Raw genomic sequence first — 24,499 nt, 5'->3', positions numbered from 1 at the left:
GGATATTTTCTCCGTATCCAATGAATTTCCATGAATAATAATGAACATGCTGTTTTCGATTTTAAGGTGACAGGAGGGGATGAAGGCCAAGCATAACAAAGAATGAATGGTAAAAGTGGAAAAAGTCTTCTGTAATTTTGGCTTCCAGAGTGCTCCGAAAAAGCTCCGTGTATCTTAGCTCTCGCCCAGCTTTCCAGTTTGTTTCTGAACTCAGAGGACAAAATCGGTGTAGAGTAGCTATAAACCTGAAAAGGGGTTGGCCTACAAATAAAAATGTCCAGTTCAGGTTTAGAAGCTGCTTGGGACCTCAGTGTCAAAGCCAGGATGCTTTTCCATCAGTAGGCCATGCTACAGCAGGACTGGTTGATGAAAAAGCTTTTTAGCTGAAATCTTCCATTTGATGTTTCACGAATATTGTCGTGTAAGGAGACAAGAAAGTGGGATTTTTTGTGTATGTCCAAGGCACGTACATTAGAAATGCTGCTAACTCATGATAATTACTAGGGACAAATATGGAAGGGTGTAACCAGAGAAGTATTTATGTGATATTTTATGCTCAAAGAGCTCTATGTTTATTTAAACTTATTTGAAAGTAGTATGATTCTGTATCATTTCCCTTTAAAAGAGAAGAAAATAAGGTATCAGATGTCACCATAGTTAACTTGTCTGACTTACTCATTAGATGAACTGGAGCAGCATTTAGCTTTGCTAAGAAGTGGGAATTGGCTGTCTTTCTACTATCCCCTAAATCTGGAAAACAGTTGGTCCATTTTGGCTCCTAAGTTACGGTAAGGGCTGTACTATATTGCCAGTGAGGGTGGAATATGACAAGGTAGAGGAAAGTTTTCCTGTTGTTTATTAGCCAGCACTTTTACACACGTGCAAACACACACAGTGAGCAATCCCAATACTAGTAAAAGCAAGTTTCCATTTCCCTTCCATTGTAGAAACTGCATAAAGGGAGTGTAACAGCAACCAAAATCCAATTAATTTAAAACCTAATTGTTATTTAGTGATGAAAATACTAACTGATGAGAATGTCTTATCAGTTTATTCTCTCAGTCCTTTCCAAATAATTGCTGGAAATGCTTCCCGAATAAACATAGCCGTGCAGAGCTCCTCACTCATTGCATAACCCTCCTTCCCCTCTGGGATAACACTGCATATGTCCTCCAGGAAGCCATGGAAAATAGTAGCTTCCTCCTATTTTGATTTGGTTGTGATCGAGCACTTGCGTCAATCAAAGGACTGCGTGAAATTATTGTTAACCCTGGGAAAGCAGCAGCTTCTCGGAGCTGGTGGTGATACCCGAACATTTGTCTGGGAAATAGTAACTTCATCCCTGGAAAATGCCCCTTAGCATTTGAGTTTAATATATTAGCATTTAATATGACAGCCAGCCAATATGCTCAAATTTTAACCTTTTCCAGTTTCTATTGGAACTCTCAGGATAAGTTGTAAAAATGTTAGCAAGTCTCAGCCTTCTTTTCTTTAAGCCAAGTGGTGCCACATCTTTAAGTTCTTCCTTGAACATCCTGTTTTCCAGCCCTCTGATCATTTTTTTTTCACTTCTGATATTTCCTTCATTGTCTCTACCATTCCTGTAATGTCTCCCCAAGCTAGGATCAAGTAACACAGGTGTTAGCTGAGCACCTGTTTACTTCTGCCTAACTGTATTTTCTTGAAATGCCTACTTTTATGATGATCTCCTCATGTTTTTTCTGATGAAAGGCCATGGAACCTCACCCAGCAGTTCAGCATTAATGCAGTGTTTTAGAAAAACTATTGGTTTTACACAGGGATTCAAATCAAACATATCCCTCAGTATGTTGCTCACACTTTTCCTTGCTGATGGACATTTCTACTTGCTTTAATTTCTATCTATCTATCTATCTATCTATCTATCTATCTATCTATCTATCTATCTATCTATCTATCTATCTATCTTCAGTAGTAAGTAGGGAACCCATTATGGTTTTTCTCTAATAGATTAGGAAGCCTTCCCCTCTCCCACTTTTGTACTCATACACCACAATTCTCTGTTAAACTTCTCACACATTAACCTAAAAACTGAATTTCTGAAGGCTGTCTGTCACCACAAATTATTGATATTGTTTTTATCAGTAAAGCCCTTGGTTTCACAGAGTTGTTCTTTCATCACATTTTCCCAGGAATGATCTTTCTAAAGCCACAAAGAGGTGTAGTAGCACCAACAACTCCATCTTGGGCAATAAGAGTAATTTTGGCTACTCTTTGCTCTGAGAATGTGTGTCTGCTTGGGCCGACCAGTACTGCTTCTTTCTTTGCACAGTAACTGCTTTTCACAAAATCGTTTTCTGTCTTGAAATGTGACCGATTTTCTTTGTTCTTTTAATGAATAACTTGGATTTCTCTGTGTTAAAATATAGGCCAGACCTCCCTAGGTGATCGTAGTCAGTCTATATTAAGGCCCTGCCCTTCCTATTATTTATATCTCTATAACTTTTTGCAATTCGCAGCTTTTTCCAACAATAATTTTATATTTTTGTTTGGATCATTCAGTATGGTTTGGGTCCATTTAGCATTGACCAGACTGATGTTATACATTGCTGAGGTTTTTGTCAAAACCCCTATAGAGTTGTGAGCCAAAGCCCCACAGTAATTTTACAGGAGTTTACTTTATCAAACTAATTCACAGTCTCATGGGAAAATAGGAAGGCTTTTTTTTTTTTCCTGACAAAACTAATTTTCTCTGTTGACTGGCGTTAATTGTACTATCATCCTTTAATTGTGCACTGATTTCTTCCTGTACCAGCCTTTCCATCAGTTTCCCTGACATTGATGTCAGGCAAAATGATCTGCAATTTCCTTATTAAATAATGGAACAATGCTTGCTGCTCCTCTGTCTTCAGGTTCTTATGCAGAATTTCAAGACATGTTTTTCTTAGTTTGGTTCTTTTTTAATTTTATCTTACTGAGGCTTAGGGTTAATACCTGTTAAACAGGTATTATTTTACTTCTTTTACTATTTTGGAATCTTGGTAGTGAACATCTGAATTTCTACTTGAGTAGATCACATGAGGAACATTTAAGCAGCACAGAGCTGGTTAATCTTTCTAGCACTGTTTGTTACTATCATTGTGAAATATTTAGAGTAATAGAAGATTTGATCTTGTCCAGACCCCAAAATAATTAAACTGTTGAACATTTCCTATTGGTCTATGTGGAAGACATTTCTGAAAGACCCAGCTTGTGCTTTTTAACTCTTTTTGACCCATTTGGAGGAAACATACTTCAGTGAAACTGTGATCTGATTTCCTCATGAGAACGAGCAGCATTGGCATTCTGTGTGCAGCTCTGGCTCTGGAAAAATAATTATGAATGAAAATCATGGCTGGACTTTTTAGAGACCACAGCTGGAGTCAGGACTTCTTTGTACTGGAAGCTGTACCACACATATATATCTCTTGCTTGGGTGGGTATGGCATCAAATATTCACTTTTTTAATTTATGAAAGTGGGAGGGGGGGGAGTGGAGGTCTGCACACAGTCCAATAAGAAGCTTAAAGGTAAACACAGAATATATTACTGAAGTATTACACAGTGAGGATAAAACTTGCTTTTGGGGCATTTTAGGGATGTACAGACATATTCTGGTAATGAAGTAAAGCATTAATCTGTGACTGTGAGAGATCAGCCAAAAAATTGAACAGTAAGTAAAGTGAATAGGGAGATTACTTGTGGATAACATTGATATTATAACCTAAAGGTATTATAGCCACAAAATCTTCACTGTTCGAACAAGCCAGGAAAATATGTAAGAGATTGGTTTGTATCTAAGGCTGACTGCAGCACTGCTAAATGAATATAGTGGGCTTGCTTGGCATTTTAATTAGACTCAAGAACAAAATGTAGGAGAACAGTCAGGCTGAAAAGAGGTTGTTATACTTGAGTGTGTGTCTGCTTCTGGATGCCATTTGATTTTTTTTGGAGGGCTATGGCACACTTGGGATCCTTCCATTTCGCCCTTTAGTTTTCATACCTATCCCTCAACACATCTGTGGTGTAGATGTTTGCTCTGCCAAGGGAGTCTGAATGAGGGTGTTCCCAAACCGGACACAATCGATGGAGAGATGTTACCCACAGTGGCTGTTCATGCTGCCTCATCTCTTTTTCTTTAAGGCTTTGGCTGCTGGGAGCACCTGGAGCTTTTAAAACCTTTTGTTAACTAGTTTCTCTCTAGTAAATAAAAGAAGAGAACTATTAGACCAAATCAGTGAACGCTCCCATCAGACAGCTTGGGGTCAGCATCATCCTGCCTTCCTGAAGAAGTGAAGCTGCATGTCTCAGAAAATTAGTGAATATTCCAAGAGCTACTGGGTCCAAATTATCATGGCTACATATCTTTTCACACTTGCTGCTCCACTTCTGAAATGGCTACTTACATTTCTTCACTGGCAGGTGGCACCCCGTGAGGTCTCTGAGGCGGGGCTTGTCCATGGCCGTGTGTCCCTGCAGCGTTCAGCATAGCTGGTACTTCATGTGCTGCTGCAAAACCAATGCAAAGAACAAAGTAACCCCATTTTTGTTGCAATACAAGTATAATTTGCATTGCTTGCAAGCCTTTCTATTAATCAGTGTCCCCCCACTAGATCAGTGAGGACAGCAACAGTGGTGCCTACAGCAAAAAGGAAGGTTTATGGGATTTGACTTAGGCTGTAGAAAAAGTTTCCATCATAGCTGAAATTACATCAAATGAGTCACTTGGTTTTAGTGTAATGTTTAGACTTCTAAATCACTGAGTATGGAACAACAGTATTAAGGAGACTCCAGATGAGCCTAAAACTCCTTCCAGCTGCTTGTGAGCTACTGGCTGTGCCTGACATTCCTGCTTTCTGGCTGCTAGGTCTGGTCTCTTTTTAGAGCCTCTGAAAAAAGATTTACCTTTTATTTGAGCTTATCGAATTCATTTGAGTTTTATTTATTTCCAGAGCCAAATGTTTATGTGCAAACGAGTTTGTGTGGTGACCTCATGGCTCTCAAATAATAATAGGAGCACCCCTGAGGAAATGAAAAGTGACACAGCATGGGCCAGCCTGTGAGGACAGCTGAGTGCTTGCAGGCCGTGGCCTGGCTTCTCAGCTCATCCTGCACTGAGCACATACATATTCCCAGCTGTTTTCCTCATTGCCATATGCCACTGGGTGACAGAGGTGCAAAACGGATGGAAAGGGAGGGTTTTGTGTGCGTGGCACGTGGCCTTTCACTGCCGTTTTGTTTTCCTTTGTTAGTGATCTAGGAGAGGGACTTTCTGTGTTTAATAAGAATTTTGTGCTCCCTAGAGCGTATGATAAACACTGCCAGTGCAGTGATACTAACAGGTAAAAGCACAGACAATTACCCAGACTTCAGGTCCATTTACACTGCCTAATCTGAATTAGCAGTGTGTGCATTTTGATCGTAGTTGCCAAAATATATTTTATCTTTGACAGCTGACTTGTGGGTTTTGCGAAGAAAACCCCACTGCTGATTAAGTTTGTGTTGGCAGGATTGGATTCTGTATTTACAGGAAAACAGCTGCTTCAGGCCCCCTAAATCCCATCTCTTCCTCTGTTCTTGCTTTAAGGTCCTAAAAACCCAGGGTAAATCAGGAAACATTTGCCACTGTAGGTTCTTTCAGTGTAAAGGAAACCAAGCATGTTATTGATAATTGACCAGAATTGTTCTTTTGATAGATTTCTGTCTTCTATCAATCTGCTGTTTGTCTTTCGGGTGTGGATTGATTTATCCTTCCAATATTTCTGTCCTAGGCATAATATTTATGCTATTTTATAGGAGATAAATCACAGCTCTTCCCTTTAGGTGCTTAGTGCTTGACTCTTAATTTCTTGATCTCTGTGTGAGAATAAAAGGCTGACCTTGTTTTACCACTTCAGAGTACTTTGAGGATGTAAGAGAATACAGAGTTGTATGGAAGGAAAATTAGCAAAAGGAAAAACCAAAACTCAAACCCACAAAACAAATCAGTCTTGGAGTGAAGTTGAAAGGTGTTAATTTTATATGGACTAATATTCAGTGTAACTGATGGCATGGAGTTTATTACATCAAGGTGAAACAATTTTGGCACTGCTGTAATCTTGTCATTCTATTGCTTGGTGTAGTATGAACTATTTAGGATGGAAAATATATTAAAAAAAAGGATAAAAGTATACCTATCTATAACATACCTATCTATAACAAAAGGAACAGGAATTGGAATTGTATAATGCTGATGGTTTCTAATAGGGAAAGAAAATAAATCTAAGTTGTTCTTAAACCAGTCAGGGAACTTGAAAGTGAATGCTGCAAGTCCTCCCAAGTGCTTTCCAGCCATAAAAACTTGTAGAATGTAGATTTTAGCACAGATAGAGCCCAGCTGAGCATTGAGCTGAAACATGCCCGGTGCTATTGTTTCCATTTGCCAACAGTCCTTACTTGCTTTGGGGGGTTCCTGCAGGTTCCGGTGTTTTTCATTCCAAGTGGCTCAAAGCATTAGGACAGATTGGTCACTTCACATCTCAGCAGGAGAGTTTTGGATAGGAACAGCCTCCCTCATTCAAAACCAGAGCTTCTTTCTTGTTACTTTTTTTTTTTTTTTTTTTTAAATTCCCACAGAATTCTTGTTTTTTCTGAAGAGAACAGTAGCTCGTAGCTCATGAGTAGTAATATAAACTAATTTCTGAAGCTCTTGCTGCAAGTTAATAAAAAGAGTGGAATATCTTTTGGGTTTTTTGCTTATGTGTGCCTTTGAGCATCTGTCAGTTCCTTTAAGTCCAGGACCCTCCAAACTGAGGAGCAATCATGAGGCAAACCCACAAAGATAACAAAATAGTGTGAACATCTCGAAAAAGTAGGAGCCCTGATGAAAAGGAACACAGTGTTCATGCCCCCATCAAGAGTCAGGGTGTCAGTGACCACCTCAGGAGGGGACAGCACCCAGGCAGCAGAGGGCTTGACATCCTGCTGCTGCTGGAGCTGGAGCTCTGTAAGGTCCCAGGTAGGTGTTAGACAGCAAGGACTCTCCTGTGTGGATTCTTCCCTGGCTGCAGCATCAGTGTGATTTGGTTAAAAAGCTGTCAGCCACAAAATACAAATAGAAAAACCACAGCTGGACTTATTCTGATGCTCCCAGAGCAAACAACTGTCCTGCTTCAGGCTGAACCCTGCCTGCTCTCTTGCTTCCTTCCCTCTGCTAAGGCTGAGCTTAAACATGTCTCACCCACTACTTCAAAGAACAGTGTGGAGACAGCCTAACTTTCCTTTACCCTCCCAAGTTTAGTTTCTTTTTGCAAGGAATCAGGGAAATTTCTCTCTGCGTATTGACCATCATACCCTTCACCTTCCAGATCAAGAATAAAGTTCTGGCATCTTTAGTGTTCTCAGCACATCTCAGCATTCCCCATTTCATTCATGCTCTTATCATCAGCAGCCCCTGAAAATACCTTAAGCTATAGTACAAAAAGCACAACATCCTCTGGTTGGTTAAATAGGTGGTTAAGTCTCCCTCAGAAAACTCCTCTTTCATAGCACTTAGAAACACCAGCCAGTAGCAGCAGAGAGCCACCATTGTCTGACCACTCTCACTGGTGGTTCTGGTTTGTCACTGCCCCTTTGACCTCGCTGTGTGCAGCTCACAGACCTGTGCTCCTCAGCAAAGGTCCTTGGGACACGCACCAGGCCTTTGTGTTTTGTACAGGGTGTTTCTGTTCTCTGCCTGAATGTCTTGACCTTTAAAAGGCAACTCTAGGCCTGTCAAGATGTGGTTTATTTAATCAAGATTCTAATTGGGAGGTAGCAAATCTCTGTCACAGGCCCAGAATTCTCTCTGTGTACCGTTTGTGCCAAGCCAGCTTTGCCCACACAAATGTTCACGAAGCTCAGCTAAAAAGAGCTGTAAATAGAGAAGAGAAGGCCTTCAAAATGATGGGAAAAGCTTTCTTAATATTTACGTTCTTCCTTGTTGACAAAAAGGCTAGTTTGAATCCAACTCGATCTGGTTTTATTCCAAAAATGAGAAAAATACAACCGATATTTTATTCCTCAGCAGAGCAGATTAGTCAGCGAGCTAAGCTCGGCACAATGAAACGGAGCAATTTAAAGAGAGCCATTAAAGGTAAAAACATCTGAGTGATCAACAACAATGTTCCCTTCAGTACAACAGGACATTGCAAGAAAGCTGGTTGTGCTACAGGCCTCCTTGAGTTTCACTGGCTGCAAAGTAGAATAGAAACTTTCTCCATAAATCTCCATAAATCCCTGTGCCAGTGCAGGAAGGTGGCTATGTAATCTGAGCTGGCTGACCCTGGCAAAGGAGCAGACTGTAAGCTCACTGCCTAAAGAAGTGATTAAAAATCAGTGCAGGGAGGAGAACTTGCTCTTTTATAGTTGTTCATCAGATTAAAGAAGCGAAGTAACTGAAGCAATGTGAGCAGTGCATAGAGGCAGGGGAGGGAGAGCTGAAAAATGTTTTTGAAGTGCACCATGGCCTCTCTCAGACAGCCTCTCACAGATCTGCCCTCCAAGCCGTCCTGCCCAGCAGCTGGCACGGCACGTGCTCCGCAGGCAGACGGGCAGTGCCTTTCATCCAGCTGGGCTCTCCGGAGCACAGGTGCTTTCCCTCGTGCCTGGCAGCTCCTAGCTGGCTGCCAGAGTTTTGGCAGGATCACTCACAGATGTTTGATACACAGGGATGAGACAGAAGTTCACTGAAAAGGGATGTGAGCTTAATGCATGGTTAATACTGTTCTCTTTATCTCTGTGAAGCCTATCTGTGAATCTGGTAGGAAATGATATATGCACATTGGATTGAAATTCCTCCTTGAAAGTCATATATCCCAGAAATGAGGGAAATAAGCCCTTTCTGCTTAAGTTGCATGTAAGAGTTTGGATGTGCTTTGAAAGGCACGGACCTGTCAGGGCCAGGGCTGAGATCCTTATCCACGGAACGTGGTGCACAGATCACTCTTCAAAGAGAGCTCTTCCCCTCTGGACAGTCGCACAGAATGCTACCATGTCCCTGATCCTCCTCAGGATTGCTGTCAGAGTGGTGGGAAAGTTGCTGGGGATTGATGCCAGTACATGAGAGCACAGAACTTAGACCTAAGACCTTCCTCGTTACTCCTAAATCCCTACAGAGGTCAGTAGAAACTGAGGTGGCCCTAAGTGTTCATTTATAGGAAAAGTGAAAAACAACCTAGTGACAGACAACAAGTATTTTAACAAGAAAATCTAATTTTCCCCTTTTCACCACGTTATGCAGAGCACAGTGAGCGCTGTATTTGCTGGCAGAGGAGGGAAGTCTGGGGAATCTATTCATTTTCCTCCCCATTTAAACAAACATTTTCTCATAACCATGACCAAGAAAGGAAGCAAAAGTACTTAGCAAACTTATATTAAGTGTTCTAACTCCGTGTTTGTATTTGGTGCCTGAAAAATATACTGACTATATTGATAGCGTGGTAACGTCCTGCAGCTCCTGCAGGCTGATGTGGGAGAGGGCTCAGGGAATATTTTTAACCTTCTATGGAAACTTCATTTTGTTTTCAAAATACCTGCAGCTCAGAATAGCCTGAGCCACTCTGAAGCAAAGATTGAGGCCCTTCAAAGAAAGTTCCTGGGAGTCCCACAGGATAATCCTGCCTGGGAGGAAAAGATGGTAGTGCCCAGAGACAGGACTCCCTCGGGGGAATTCTATCCCTTTCCCGAACTTTCTTGATGTGATTTTGAGACAGAGGTCTTGTGAACACCAAGGATACTCCTGCAGGAAGGTGGTTTCTTTCAATTAGAGAGCTCTCCTGGATTAACTCCAGCTGCCTACACAATGTCCCTACCACCTAAGGTTTTTTTAGAATTTAATTTGATGGGTAGAGCAATTACTTTTCCTACTAATCTGGAAGTTTCTGCAATTTCATACGAATTATGAAATTGTGCTTCTCTTCCTGTAAGTCTGTATTTTTGGTTATCAAGCCAGAAGTTCTTACTTGGGGAAAATAAAGCAGATTTTCAATATGTGATTGAAAAGATAATTTGGTCTTGAGAAGATAAAATACTTAAATGTTGTTTCCTTTTTTATTCTCCTCTCATAATTTTGAACATTTCATGCTACAGTTCCCTTGTGTGTAAGTAAACTTTTATTAGTTAAGGATGAGCTGTTGGGTTTTTTTAAGAATACATTTGAAAGGTTAGGATAAAAGACTTTAATTTCTTTCTAGAATTTATCATCCCAATTATCAAAGTAATTGGCCCTCCTGCCATCGAAGGGACAAGTCAGAAATTACATGGCATGGCGGATCTGGTGTTTTTAATCAGCAATGTTGTCATTGTGTGGCTTGGCTTTCCTCAGGAAAATCCCACATCTTTTGCAGAGTCGAAACAAAATGTTTTGTACTTACCAGCTGCATTGAAAGCAATTAATCATAATGGGGAAAAACAAGGTGGGATTGTGAAATACAGGTATTTTATGGCAAGGAGTGGCACATTGTTTGATATTTCTGAGATAAGGACAGCATATGATGCAGTGATTCGTGCCCCTCAGAAAGCTCACCAAGTGCAGGATGCAGGAGCAACATCCCAGGCTCAGGATCAGGAATGGATGCAGGGATACCTGGAGTCATCTTTGCTGTCCTCTTCACCATCCCATACTAATCACTCATGGAAAACTAATTAAATTTGAGAAGCAGAGGCACTCTTTATGCAGAAGGGTCAAATAGTCCTCTTTGCCCTGTACTGTATATTTTGAGTGACTCAAAAGCTTGTAGATGATGACATTTTGTCCTCTTTGGGAGTGGTGTTTCTCTCAGAACCTAAAGGAAGCAGCAAAGCTGAATGAGGGCAATGTGTGATTTCACCTTGGTCATTTGGCTTTAAAACCTGTTACTCTTTTTCCTTACATCCCCAGGCTCAGCTTTTTCTAAAATACCATTTTTGCTGCTTGTGTCCCACAGTAGTTTACAGAAATGGTCTTGTCTCTGTCTCCAGTGGGAATACTTAGAAGTGTCCATCAGTCTGAGTATCTCTGGGTGGATTATATGGAGCATGAGCCAGCCCAGCCCTGTGAATTTTGCTCCCACACAGGAAGTGCAGCAATGTCAGTGAGAGCCCAGTGCAGATATAGGTTATCTGTGTGATCAAATCAAGCAGACAAATATCCTCTGGAACCAAGAGTATTTGTTCCGATGCCTGAAGAACCTTATCCTCCCCAACTCCGGGAACTTAAATCTGATTTACATTGGTAAGGAGAGGAGATTCAGGTCTTTTTTTTTTTTTTGCTCAGAAATAAGCAGGTATAAGAAAGAAAACAACAAAGGGTCTTGACAATCATTTCTTGGCAATTCCCACTTCCCGTCAGAAGCAAACACAGATGCTTTTTGCAAAGTGACGCAGATGTCACCGCACGTCCATGGCTTGGGAAGGCGCAGATGGACTCATGTTTGGAGAAAAAACAGCAGGCACTGAGTTTGGAGAGGAAAAACAGCCTTTGATATTTTGTGGCTGTTCCTTTCTGATAGAGGCACTGCAGACACCGAGTAGCTCAGGCTCTCAGCTCTGTGAGCGGCCCTTCCAGCACGGTGATTCTCCCCAGGCACAAGCAAGGGTTTAGTCAGGATTCCTTCTGACTTCCTGTTATTTTTGTCTCATTGGCCAATTTTCCTGACTTGATACAGAGTCAGAATTCCTTATTTCCATTTCTACCGACTAGGATTATTTTTAACTCTCTATTAGTTGTAACTAGTTACTAATTTATTTCTAGACATAAATAAATAAAAAACAGTTCCTGACCAAAGTAGTTCATAATTCAACATAAGCAATAATTTAAATTATTTAGTTAGCTTTGTTTCAAGTTACTCCAGCTGCAAACCACATATAAAATATTTATTTTAACTTCCCAAGGCACTGCTAGCTTTTCTTCATTAACACTTATAGAAGTGGTTACATATGAGAAATAAGAGCTGCTGTATCATGTCAAAATATTACTAAGAAAGATGTTAATTCACAATAAATATTGAGAATCCCATATGGAGCAGTGCACTGAACAAGGGCTTGAAACACCAGCCTGCCGTTGCCATCCAACTTGGGCAGAAGGTGCACTGAAAATACCTGGGGCCTACTTTGTTATAGGTTACATTTTGCTTGCCTTCTACACTACACTGATCTCTGCTTTCAAATCAGTATTTTTCCATGTATTTTCATTTGATATATGGAAGTATGTCAGTGACTGGAAGTGGAGAAAGTTGCTAATTTATCTTTTCTAAGAGATCATCCGGGAATCAGCAAACCGTCCAACAAGGGTTTATTCTTATTGCTGAAATCAGAAGGATTGCACTGCCTGCTTTGGCATTCCCAGCAAGGGCAATTCAAAGTCTATCATCCACCTGTGGCTTTTACAGGACAGAATTTTGTTTGCTTTAGTAGTTTCGGTGTAAAAGCGTGTAAGGGCCATCAGAGAAAGAAAGGAAGACAGCTGCTCTGTATCAGTTATAAACAGCAGGAAAAGAGAAGCTGTTACTTCATCTCCAATGAGTAGATACTACTGCATGTGATCTTTGAAAGACTCCTGAAGTTTTTTATCCAACCAGACTGAAGGAACACATATTTCTATCTCTATCTGTATCTGTATCTCTAAAGTTTTCACACACTGCCATGAAGTACTCAGTTATGAGGGAAAGTTCTAATTTCCTTTTACCACTGCAAGAAGGAAGCTGTTACTTTGGACCTTGTCTTCTATGAAAAGACAAAAAAGCTATAATTATTTCCAGGAACTTAACCAGAAAAAATTTTCAGGGAAAATTTTCTTTTTGGGAGAAAACCCCCCCTGTAAAGCTCCTCGTGGCACAGACTTGTTTCTGTCCTGAGTGAGGCTGCTGAGCCGTGGCCTTGCTCAGGCTCCAGCCATGAGGTTAATGCCCCCCAGTGCAGATTAGTTCAAGTTTCTCATCAAGACTTGCCTGCCCTCCAGCAGAGGTTACTGATCTCTAAAATTTGATGATGAAGCTGTTCGTGAAATTCGTTTAAATTAAAGAGGGGGGAAAAAAGGCAACTACTCTTAGTAATACTTAAAGTAACCTGGGTTATCTCGAAATATCTGTTATAAGGGCTTGCCTACCTGTGAATTATGCCAATATATTTAGAGAGATGGTAATCTATAAGTATGATCCTGACAGAAACCTTTTCATTCAGTTGATTTGCAGCCAAAAGAAGACCGGTGGCTTCTCCCTATGTCTTATTTTCCAAGGCCTTCTGGTACTGTTGGTTTGGGAAGTACGGCCTTCTTGAAACCAAAGATAGCCAGGAAAAAAAAAAACCACACAATTTAATTTACATTATAATTTGCAATTTAATTTAAGGCTGAGAAGGCATTCTGAGAAGCATGGCAGTCACACAGCAGAGGGAGAGTGAGACAAATAAGCTTGCACTAATGTCAGCACTAATAAGGATCCTGTTTTCAGCAGCTGAGGCAGTGTGGTCAGGACTTGCTCAATTATGTCTGTGCTGTATTACAGCTTGTGGTGCAGATAAAACCAGAAAAACATGGCAGTGTCTGTGTTGGGAGGCTTCCTCTGATGGCAGCAAAATATTGGAGGCTCTTCCAGACGTTCTCACGGGGAATTTTCACAAATTCTTGTTTTCAACTCGCAAGGAGACACGAAGCTTTCTTTTAGTGACTTAGGTGAGAGTTTTAAACAATGGCACACAAGTACCTGAGTCTCACTTCAGAGCCTGCTACAGTTTTCATGATAATTTAGGAGTTGTCAATTCTGTCATGTAATTTACTGCGTTGGAAGTCAATAGAGGTGGAACATTTCACCTCTTGGAGCTTGTTTCTCCCCTTACTTCTACTCTGTTAGGAGCTAACAATCTAAATCTCCGAGGCAGCCTCATATTATAGATATTGCACAGTTCTAACTACAGTGGGAACAGTCACTCAGGTTCTCAAGTGCTATTGTAAGACATAAATAATTTGAAACATTACCTTGAGAGGTCACTTTTCATTTTTATGGTGAGAACAGAGCTGCAGGTGTGGAGCTCATCTGTCTGGGTGAAGACTCTGGGGGGCTTTAGAAACACCTGAAAGCTGTAACTTCATCTGTGAGCTTGCAGGCATTTCAAATAAAATGCTTTATTCTTTGAGGGGGTTTGTGCATGGACATAATTGGCCAAGTATGTACAAAACCTAACTACAGAACTTGCCTCTGTACATATTTAGGGAAACAGAGAGATTGTTTCCATAAATTATAATAAAACATACAAATTGTATAGCAAATCACAAACACTGTAAAATGCTGTCTGAAAAGTTCACCCAAGCCCTAGATACAAATTGACTTTGGATTCCAAGATTCCAAATAAACATATTTTCGCCTCTCTAGATTTATAGGAGCTGTTCTAGTTTTCCACTGATTTCCTCTTAGTTCTGGGAGGTGTGTTTACATTTGATTCATTTGGCCTACTTGAGCATCCTTTTCTGCACTAGTCCCTAAGTTTGATTTTCCAGTCAGGTACTCTTCTGGGGACACTCAGCACATCAATCCCCCGAGGGCTAAATTTGGAAAGCGCAGCATCAACTGTTATCATTAACTGCCTTTAGAGTGCATTGGAGTAGCGAGATAAATGATGGATTTGCCAAAGCTTCCTAAAGAACCATTTCCTACTTCAGAGCAGGGCACATGCTCTGCTATCTGTTTAATCAAGTAACAGAAGGAACAGTGGTAGTCAAAAGCCAGAAGAGGAACAATTATCCAGTCAGATAATTTGAACATCTTTAAAAATTGACTCCACGGTGCTGTAAAGGATTATTTAATTTTCCTCCAGACATTAAAAATATTAATAAGGAGTCACTATAAATTATGAAGAGTACAAAGTGCTCAAACCAACTCAACTGTAAATTTCCTTTGGCCAAATTCCAGAGGTCTACTTTAGTCTTGCAGAGAAGATTTTTGGCCTGATACGGTGCTGCCTTTGCAGTTCCTTTGTTTCAGCACCAGCAAAGAGAAGCAGAAGGCTGGACCAGCCATTCTTCTTCTGGGCAGAAACTGAAAAGATCAAGAAGGACTCCTGATATTATCTTGAAAAAAGCAGACTACTGGCTAAGGTCAGGAGTAATGGGGGGGTGAATTATTTCATAATCAAGTTTAGAGAAAAATGATATAATCCTGAAACGATAGCAGAGAAAGCACAAACAGCAAATTGTTCAAATGAAAGCTTTTGTAGGCAAAGCCTTTCATTATAGCTGTTCAAAATGTGCAAAAGGGCGAAGTAACAAGTGTAAATACATTTTGTTTTTTCTTTAGCAGTGCCCAGCATCACTCGAGCTCCATTTGTTCAAGTAAGTAGGAATATGGTGATCCGAAGGCAGATGGTGTTTGCTGCTATTTGGGTGACAGATGTCCCCTCATCCTTGAGGTTTATGCAGTTAAGTGTAATGCATTTACAGCTGAGTTATGCAAAATATTGAGCACCCTCAGCTCCCATTAACGGCCGGGGCAGCTGGAGGGGCTCAGTCCCTGCCAGGGGGTGATGCACAGCTCTGAGGAGGCAGGGACCTTATTAGCTGAACTCTTCACCTAACCAATGCTTCTGAGGTGTCCTGGTCATCAGTTCCATTGAAATCTCATGTTCAGTATCTTTGGGATCACTCTCCAGCGACCCTGACATCAAAGACCTTCCCCTCTTTTCAGGAAATCAATCAAATGCTCAGGAACTGTGTCTGAAGAGAGCCCTCCAGCCAGCCTGGATCCTTACTGCCCCTCAAGGACAACCATCCTAGGATTATCAAACAGGGTTTCTTCTCCCTCAAAAGAGGTTTCTTTTTGCAACATCAGGTAGCATTTTTGAATTTATCCATGTGGAGTCTGAGATGTGGATGGCAAGTGTATAAAAATCAGAGTGGGATTTAAAGAGCCACTGTAGGAGTATAAAGGGAATATCCTACTAATGGGGATTTCATTAAAACTCTTTAGGAGGAATTTCTCCATGGTCATTACTTATCAGTTTAAAGCCAGTGAAAAACCAGCCTCTTTCTTAGTTCAGGACTGATTGTGTAGTCCAAAGTACAATCACCCGTTCTATCCTTCTGGATGTTGCTGCAAGCTCTAGATAGATATAGTTACAAAGCAATAATTTAGGAAAACATCCCCTGTGGATTAATTCATCCTTACCTTAAAAGCTCCTGGATTCCTGCTGAACCTCAGCTTTGACCTTCTCTGAATAGAACCAGGAGACAGTGACTTCAGAGTTGATACATTTCCTGGGTAACAGAGTATGTGACCAAGTTTCTATTAGCACATATTACAACAAATTTTCAGCAGTTGATTCCAATAATATATCATTTTATATTTTGGTGCTACAAATATGAGGATTCCTTTGCATAAAATTATAAATTTGATTTCACGGGATGGTTCTCTGCATTTTGAACTGCAGATTTTTCTTGGTAGTCTCTGAAATACCATCATTTGGAAAAAAAAAAAATCTCCAAGGAATTTCTGGTCTTAAAAAAAGATTATCTTATACCAACTCCCTCTAAATTCATCTCTTTTTTAAACAATGCTCTATTTTTATGTAAGCAACACGCATGCCAGACTCTTGCATGAAAAATATGATGTGTATAGTGCACTTCATTTGTTCCTTGACATAACAACATAAGCTGAAAAATCACAGCGGTTTGTAGGAATTAAGTTATGACATGAACCAGACTATTTGTGTCAAGAGGAGGAGGAGACAATTCACATTAAAAGCAGAGAGATTCATAGTTCATGCAAATCTTTTATGAACTGTGTTGAAGTGTGAAAGAGACTCCATGCACCTACGTGACAGAGTGCAGGGCATCCTCACCCCAGATTCACGCTGACAGGAGTTGTGTTTGGCTGCACAGGAACCCAAACACTACATCTGGGAAGTGCACAAACCCCCCCTTGCTTATGGAAATCCTGGATTTAAAATGCCTGGTGGCCCTCTGTGAGCTGGGAAAGGTCTGGGGCAGCACTCACTGGCAAGGCAGTTTCTTCCCCAGTGTCTCCAAAGGGAGGGACTCAGTCACTGCAGGACTTCAGCAGGCACTGGGAGGGGTTCCAGCATCAGCTTGAACAAAACATATTGTCTGCCTGAAATTGCAGCATAACTTCAGGAGGAGCAGGCTGGCATGAGATAAATATTGCAGGTTCAGTCCACTTCAGGCAATTTGCCCAAAATAATAGGTGGCGGTTAAAAATGATAGTTGGGTTCCAAATATCCATCCAAGTGCATTCCACTTGGCAGCTCGACAGAGCAGCCTTACAGTTTTATGCCATTAAAATCAGAGGTCACATAAAGTGTAACTATCCAAACATGAGACTTAATTATTGCTGCCCTGTGTCTGTAAAGGGCTTTGTTCCCTGTCAAGAGGCCTGGACACTTCAGCATAAATACTGTAACTCTGCTCCCCTCCCATTCCCTCTCTTCCTCCATCCCAACCCACACACCAAGTGGCATTTAAATAAGACTCTTCACGCTGTGTCATAAATATTAACGACGTGGAACTCAGAGCTTGGCATTTTTCATTACTGGCCCTCCTCATCGACTGTTTCACACCTGGACTGCAGCCAGCCCCCATGCAAAGAGGTGACATTATTTTCTCAAGCAGTGCTATTATCGAAGTGAAACAAAATACTGAGACGATTTTTCACAAATTAAAATTGTTGGCAAGCCCTCTTTCCACATTGCGTGCTTGGGATGTCATTTGGCATGGCTTCTTGAATAATGCCCGTGTTGGCTTGGCATAGTTTGACTTATAATTACAACTTATGCTTTTCACCTAATCCCTATAATATACCTGCAAAAGAGCAGGATGGACATTTGACGTAACACCTGGGCTGGTTTTGAAAAAATTAATACATTTTCCCCTACACTCCAACTTCTGTAGTCATCTCCACAGAAAGGTTAATGCCTTGTTGGCATTTCTTAGTTCCTGTGGTTACTTGCATCATTTCTTTCCTTACAGTTCAAGCTGTAACAGTTGTTTGAAATTGTAAATTAAACAACAAACAGTGTTTTGGAGATATTTGTGTCAGTGTTCAAGATTTAGTTTTCTGTTTTCTCTCTGCCTGAATGAAATACATACAGCTCAGTCTCTCTAGCCAAGATAATGAGCCTTCTGAACAAGCTGCCACATATTGACACACTTCTTTAAACAGCAAATCTGTGTTTGGCTCTCCTTGACCTTCACTTCATATCTGGGTAAGGACCACAATGTTCACATCTCACAGGCTTGAGCCTTCAAATTTCACCCCTGAGAAGCTGATGTTTCATTAAAACAATTGGGTCAATTAGGGCAATAATAGTTTGTGTTTTGCCTTCATCAGAAACTAAAAGTAGAAGGTAGAGAAGCAGAAACATCCTCTGGGCTCATTGAAGTAAAATGCATTTCACTGTGTGGTGTTTGTCAGGCCCTTCAGTGCTTTGAATTAAGCAGGATCAAGAGCAAACAGAACCTATGGGATCATAGGGCTGGAAGGAATATGAAGTCACCTAATGCAAAGCAAGAGCAACAACCTTTGGGTCCTTCCTGACAGGCACTTGTCAGCCTGCCTTGAAATTTTCACTAGGGATGCACAAAACCTCAGCCAAACTCCTCTGCTGTTCGTGGCCCTTTCATTATAAAATGTTGCTGATGATGTAATCTGAATCTTGCTTGAATCCTGTTACTTCTGTAGACACATAAAATAGCCTTCTACGTGCCTGAAAGACTGTTAGCAAGCCTTCCCTCAGTCTTTTCAGCTAAATAGCCCACTTTTCTGATATTTTACCATAATTCATATTTTATAGATCATTTATCATTTTTATTGCTGTCTTTGGGACTGTCTTTGATGAGTTCACAGATTTCTTGAAGTGTGGTCCCTGACCCAGCCACAGTAATCCAGTTAAAGCCTTATCAGTGCTGCGTAGAGCAAAAAAGGGTTCTCCACCGACTTGCGCGTTCTCCACATTCCAGAATGACATAATGTCATGGAATCCTATTCCTGACCTCCCAAGTATTTGCAATGTACCAGATTTCATTTTTTTCTAAATCTTAACGAGCCTGTTCTGTGATCTGCTCTTTGGGTCAGTAGTGAAGATACTGAACAGCACAGGACAGACCCCAGTGGAACATCCATTTGATACATCCTGCCATTTGGGTAAGGAACATCATAACTATTCAGTTTTGCACTGACATTTGAGATCCTTTTTCCCTGACTGTCACATGAGACAGTATTACAGATATAACACTAATGAGTTCTAAATATCTAAGATTCACAGTTTTAACTTCCTCTTTTTTTCCTTGCGAATACAATTCTGAAAAATTTGGCGTGACGTGCAAACAGAGGAAGCTTTGAAAGCACACATTAAAACTGACATATTTCGTATTACTTTGTTTCTCCTTCAACATATAGAATTAGAATATCAAGAAATGCTCTTTTGATCTGAATGTTCTTGATGCACTTACTGCAAGCCTGCACATTTTAAAAGTCTGCATAATTTAATTGGTGTGTATCAGAGACAACATAAATTGCCTCTGCTGTACAAAGAGAAACTCATGACATATTTCAAACTCAGATAAGCATTCGAGTTTTAGAAACTTTGAGCACTTGGGGACTGCATTTCATCTACTCTGAAGTCCCCAGCCACTCAGGAAACTCAAAAGGCTGGTTCCTGTCATTGCTGACACCATTAGTGTTTTCTGTACAACAGTAGGTGAAGTGTGAAGAGTGGAGTGTTCTGTAGTTTGAAGGCAGAACCATTACTGCACTCAGTTGTTTTCCAAGCAGAGGGAGTGGAGAATTGCCTGGCTGAAATAAGAAATGCAAGGACAAACCTATGGTGTCTGTTTTTAGGACATTACGGAATAAAAGTGAAACACAGTTTGACTTGCAAGGAAATTGCCACTTCAGGGTGACAAAATATTCCATTATAAAGGGATCACAGCACCCTTCATTTCCATGGTGCTTATTTTCCTGAAACCCTAAACCCTTTCTAAGTGTTAACTAGTTCACTTTGTATTGCTCCCTGTGGGGAAAATAGTACTTTTAGACCTTTTTCAACAGATGTTGAAACTTTTTGTCTCTGGAGGATTAAGTTGCTTACCCCAATTCAAAGTAGGAATGGGGATCTGAGCTCCAGGTTGTGTCCTGTATGAATATCAGGTTTAATCCTACAAGTTGGCAAGCACTTAGGAGGGCCAGGAAAGGGAAGGAGTCCCAGACTCTGTACAAACAGTACTTGTCTTTCTGTCCTACAGGGAGATCTTGAAGTGATATTGGGTGATCTGAACAGTTTAAGTCTGTGCAGAACTTGATCCTCTGTCTTCACAACATGCTTTTCCTGGTGTTCCCCCAGGAAAACCCTTATGCAAATGTATAGATTAAGAGTACTGCTCACACACATACCTGTGACCCTAAAACCACTGCTCTGGGGTCCACACAGACCTGGGTTTTGAGGAAGGGGGGGTGTGTGTCAGGAGTTGGGGCTTGGTGTCACACCAGAGTTACTTTCACAAATAAAGATGAGATCTTCTTGTGTGGCTGGATAAAACTCCTATCCTGCCTTACAGCCGGGGGCATGTGCAAAGTCTTAGTCTCAAATCTTCACCAAGAAGCTGTTTCTAAATAAGTGGATAAGTGTTGGCCAATTGTTTACCCCTTCTTTTACTGCTGGTATGGTTTGCAGGAGACTGGATGGTCGGAGCAAGGCAACAGCATTACAGGAAAATATCCACCCTTTTTCCAGCAAATGCTTGCGCTCATTTTTTTATTTGCTTATTATGATAATCTGCTTGCAGAAAGTGAATGTTGGGCTTGAAGCTGAGATTAATCTGACGATGAGATAGAGTTTATTTGAAGCAAATCCAGTCCGGAAGGCTATCCGGTCAGGAAGGGGAAACAATATCAAGGAACTGAGTTGAGCAAACAGCTCAGATTGTGAATTTTAAGCACTCAGGAAAATTTTATATGGGTTGACATTGTTTGTTATCTTGTTGAAAGAAATAGTAACTTTCTGAATTAAAAAAGCTGGGTGTTACATTGATCAACAATTCCTCAATGTGAAGTTCAACTGACTGCACTGCCTCTCTGTCCAACTCATGCTTTATTAGTGCTATACTTGACAGAGTATTCCAGTAAAAATAATTGTTTTTATAAAAAAGACTACCTGGCTAAGTAAAGAATAAAGAACTTAGTTTGACACTGCTTTCATTCTAGCTCCAACTGTAGAAATATCCTATTTTCTAATTTTTTTTCTTTTTGTAAAGGAAAATCAAATGAACAATCTTCAGGTTGCATATTCCCTTGCTCTGTCTTGCAGAAACCATTAGGGGCTAACTTTTCCACAAAAAGGAATGCAGAATGCTGTCTGCTTGTAAGTTTGTGATTCATGCCTCCTGTCAAGGCTACCAAACCAGTAAAAACACTGGAATGTAAAAAAAATAAGCATGATTATGTATTTCAGGAAAACAATTTTCTCAAGAATGTTTCTGGAACAAATCTTCGGTGTTTAGCTATTTCTAGTTGATATTTCAGTGATGGAATGCCTACTGGCACCAATTTGTACTATGGAATTGTCCCACAGGACAATACTTTGCTTGAGTGTGTTTAAGGTGTCTTTTTTCGGATTCTTGTAGCAGCAAATCCTTTAGCAGCTCATTACTTAATGGAAACTAAACAAAGCTTCTTCCAGGAAAAAAAAAATGTTGATCTCTATCACCCCACAGTGAACTTCTCCTCTTAAATACATAACACATGCTTTTGGAAAATATCTACAGTTTAATCTGGACACTGTAAACTCCAAAGACAAGACTATGTCCTCATTCATCCATCTTGCACAGCTCAAAACTCCAGACTTGCCGGGGAAAAGAAAAGGAAAGGCTGAAGATACTTTTCATGTATACAAATCTACTTGTATGATAGGAGTGGATTTTTGTCTGTCCTTCCCATTAAAAATAACTCCCTACATAACTAAGGACTCAAGAGTAGGCTCTTACAAATAGGGCTCCTAAGGGCCCTGATGGATGCTTTGCTCTCTTTGGGTGTTTTTTTTGTTTCTTATGGAAACTCATTCTGGTTTTTCTCTTGTGCAGAAATCTCAGTGCTGGCTGCTCCCCCCATACGTGGGGACCTTCTTGCTGTGTCTGGTTCTGCCAGACTTGCTCTTCCACAGCTTTTCCATTCTGCTGCAACTGGACTGGAACACCAGCACTGATTGTGCCAAGAGCAGTACAGAGTGTAATTCAGATGCAAAAGTCTTTAGCAGCTGATAAGTTATTTGCAGGTTTTGAAAAAGAGATAATAACGCTCCTGAGCTTTGACCATGAGCATCACGGATTTCACGTACAACCTCACCTCTTGTGGAGCAGCACTGGCTCAGGAGCAAATATGTGTGTCAGGTTTTACAGCTGCTGTCATCTGCAGGGATGCAGTGCTCCATTTTAGTGGATCCATGCTGGAGAATCCAGCCCATAATGCCTTTGGCTTATGCTTTTGCAAAGCAAAAACTGCCAGTCTTTCTGCAGGGAAGTGTTTCTGCCTGGAGTTGAGCAACCGTAAAACATAATGCGCTGGCTCTCATGAATAACAGAAAATGGCAAGCTATTATTTTGCAGATGTGTTTTGGAAACATGCTTTCCAAATGTTTGTCCTTTCAGAGCATTCAATGGCAAGTCTTCTATGTCTAGTCACTGCTGTTCTGACTTTACACTGTAGGAAGGCGTCTTGCCCCAGTTGTCCTCACTCGTGTTTGTGAGCTGTTCCCACTGGAGAAGTCTCAGCATGGGGAAAAGAAACTATTCCTGAAATCAGGGAACTCTATTTTAAACTGCCAAAGCAAGTTGCTCCTGTTTCTCCTCCAACTTAACCCATAATTCCTGAAAGCATACAGTTCCCAGATGTAAATGTAGAAAACCTAAAATTAAAACCAGATCACTTGCCTTTTCTTTGGAGGATTGTGAACTTGCATACTTTGTGTTTAGAGTACAGCTGCTATGCAAATGTAAAATAGAGAGCAAAATACTGCTCGGGCCTCATGCCACAATTATGTTTGGGACTTTTCTTCATCAAAGCAATCACTTGTGATTTCTACCAATATTGTAATAAAATAGGGCACAATATTGTCTCATCTAAGGAATTATGCTTTGAAATAGGTGAATGGAGCAAGTTCGCAGATTGATAATGCACAAGAAGTTTGCTATCCAAAGTTCTGTACTGGTTCTTGGATTGCATTCAGATAACTGCAGAACCATTTTCTCATTACCTCAAGTAACTGCTTGGTTTTTTTAGAGGAGACAGTTCTCTTTTTTTAAGCATTACCACCATATAAACCTGGTTTTGTCTAGAGCTTATGTAAATATTAGATGCTATTTTTGATTACGCATCTTCCACTGGTGTAACATCGATAGGTTTTGACTTCATCAAATTTAAATGTACCGTGGAATTCGTGCTGTGATCATTTGTAACTTGTGAGATGTGCAGAAAATAAATTAGTGCTCATTTTGGTTATGTAGAATGACAAGGTTTCATGAACATGGGAAAGTCATAGGGGACATGAATAGGAAGACAAGCATTCAGCACACAAAATCATAAAACAACCCCCCAAACTCAGAGGATCTGATCCCTTTTCCATAATTTGTCTGCAACGTCATTCATGAAGGTCTTGTTACTGCCTGTGCCATGTTATCATTGGAAAAATCCTATGGGTAAAGAGCCAGGAATAAACTGTTTCTGTTGAGTAGCTCTGCTTCATAATTAAAGCATAGCTGTTTTCTTTTGAATTCATATTCCTTCCTTGTTTTCTCCCCTGGTTTTCTCGCCCCTCATGTCGCTTCTTTGGCCCTCCTGCCCATTTACTCCACCAAAACAAACATCTCTGTGTAAGGTCTCTGCTACCAGGAGACTATGTACAGTGCACCAACGACAAGATCACTCTCACTACCTTCTTTTTTTAAAGGAAAAATTTTCCATGGGGAACATTTTCACAAAATAGCAAAGACAGCCCTCGCAGAAGAGCTGGAAATTCCAAATAAAAAAGGGTATTATGGGGAAAATGATGGCTTGGCTGGCAATGTCAAGGCTGTAGCCATCTGCTAAGAATATGAGCACTGAGAGTCCAGTTTGCATATTTATTCTACCAGAACATAACTTAATAGTAACTTCTTGCTTTTTTCATAGCTTTCAGTAATAGAAGGTGTTGAAAACTGTACTAAATTGGGTGCATTTCACATAGATTTCCTGCCTGGTCCTGTCCACTGACATATCCCGAATTCACTATTTCATACTCACTCATGGCCTTGGGCACAGATTTAATGCCACAGTCATGTGGGCTAATGAGGCAGGAAGGCATGGGGAAAATACCATGAAAAATTAACCAAATAGTCCACGAGGTCGATGCTGTTTTATAAATTTTGTAGCTGTTTTGCATTCTATTCTATTTCTTGGCAGAAATCTTCCATAATCAGGATCATTCCATAATTTCTGATATAGCATTATTACATT

General features: G+C 40.6%; 1 protein-coding gene across 1 annotated transcript in view; it reads right to left on the bottom strand.

Moving 5' to 3' along the window:
• The window catches only part of PDE5A (phosphodiesterase 5A), a 101,332-nt gene that overhangs the window by 51,108 nt on the left and 25,725 nt on the right, over positions 1 to 24,499 (bottom strand). Inside the window, exons 2-3 of the mRNA XM_050320463.1 lie at positions 16,169 to 16,257; positions 4,424 to 4,526 (exon numbers count right to left, since the gene is read on the bottom strand). Of these exons, the coding sequence (XP_050176420.1) occupies positions 4,424 to 4,506 (83 nt within the window). The 5' untranslated portion in view covers positions 4,507 to 4,526; positions 16,169 to 16,257. The remainder of the gene's footprint in view (positions 1 to 4,423; positions 4,527 to 16,168; positions 16,258 to 24,499) is intronic.

The sequence above is a fragment of the Myiozetetes cayanensis genome, unplaced genomic scaffold (genome assembly GCF_022539395.1).
Source record: "Myiozetetes cayanensis isolate MyiCay16 unplaced genomic scaffold, myiCay2020 scf24, whole genome shotgun sequence".
NCBI classification, from domain to species: Eukaryota; Metazoa; Chordata; class Aves; order Passeriformes; family Tyrannidae; genus Myiozetetes; species Myiozetetes cayanensis.
The sequence above is the reverse complement of the archived record's forward strand: the minus strand, read 5'-3'. Positions and strand labels throughout refer to the sequence as shown.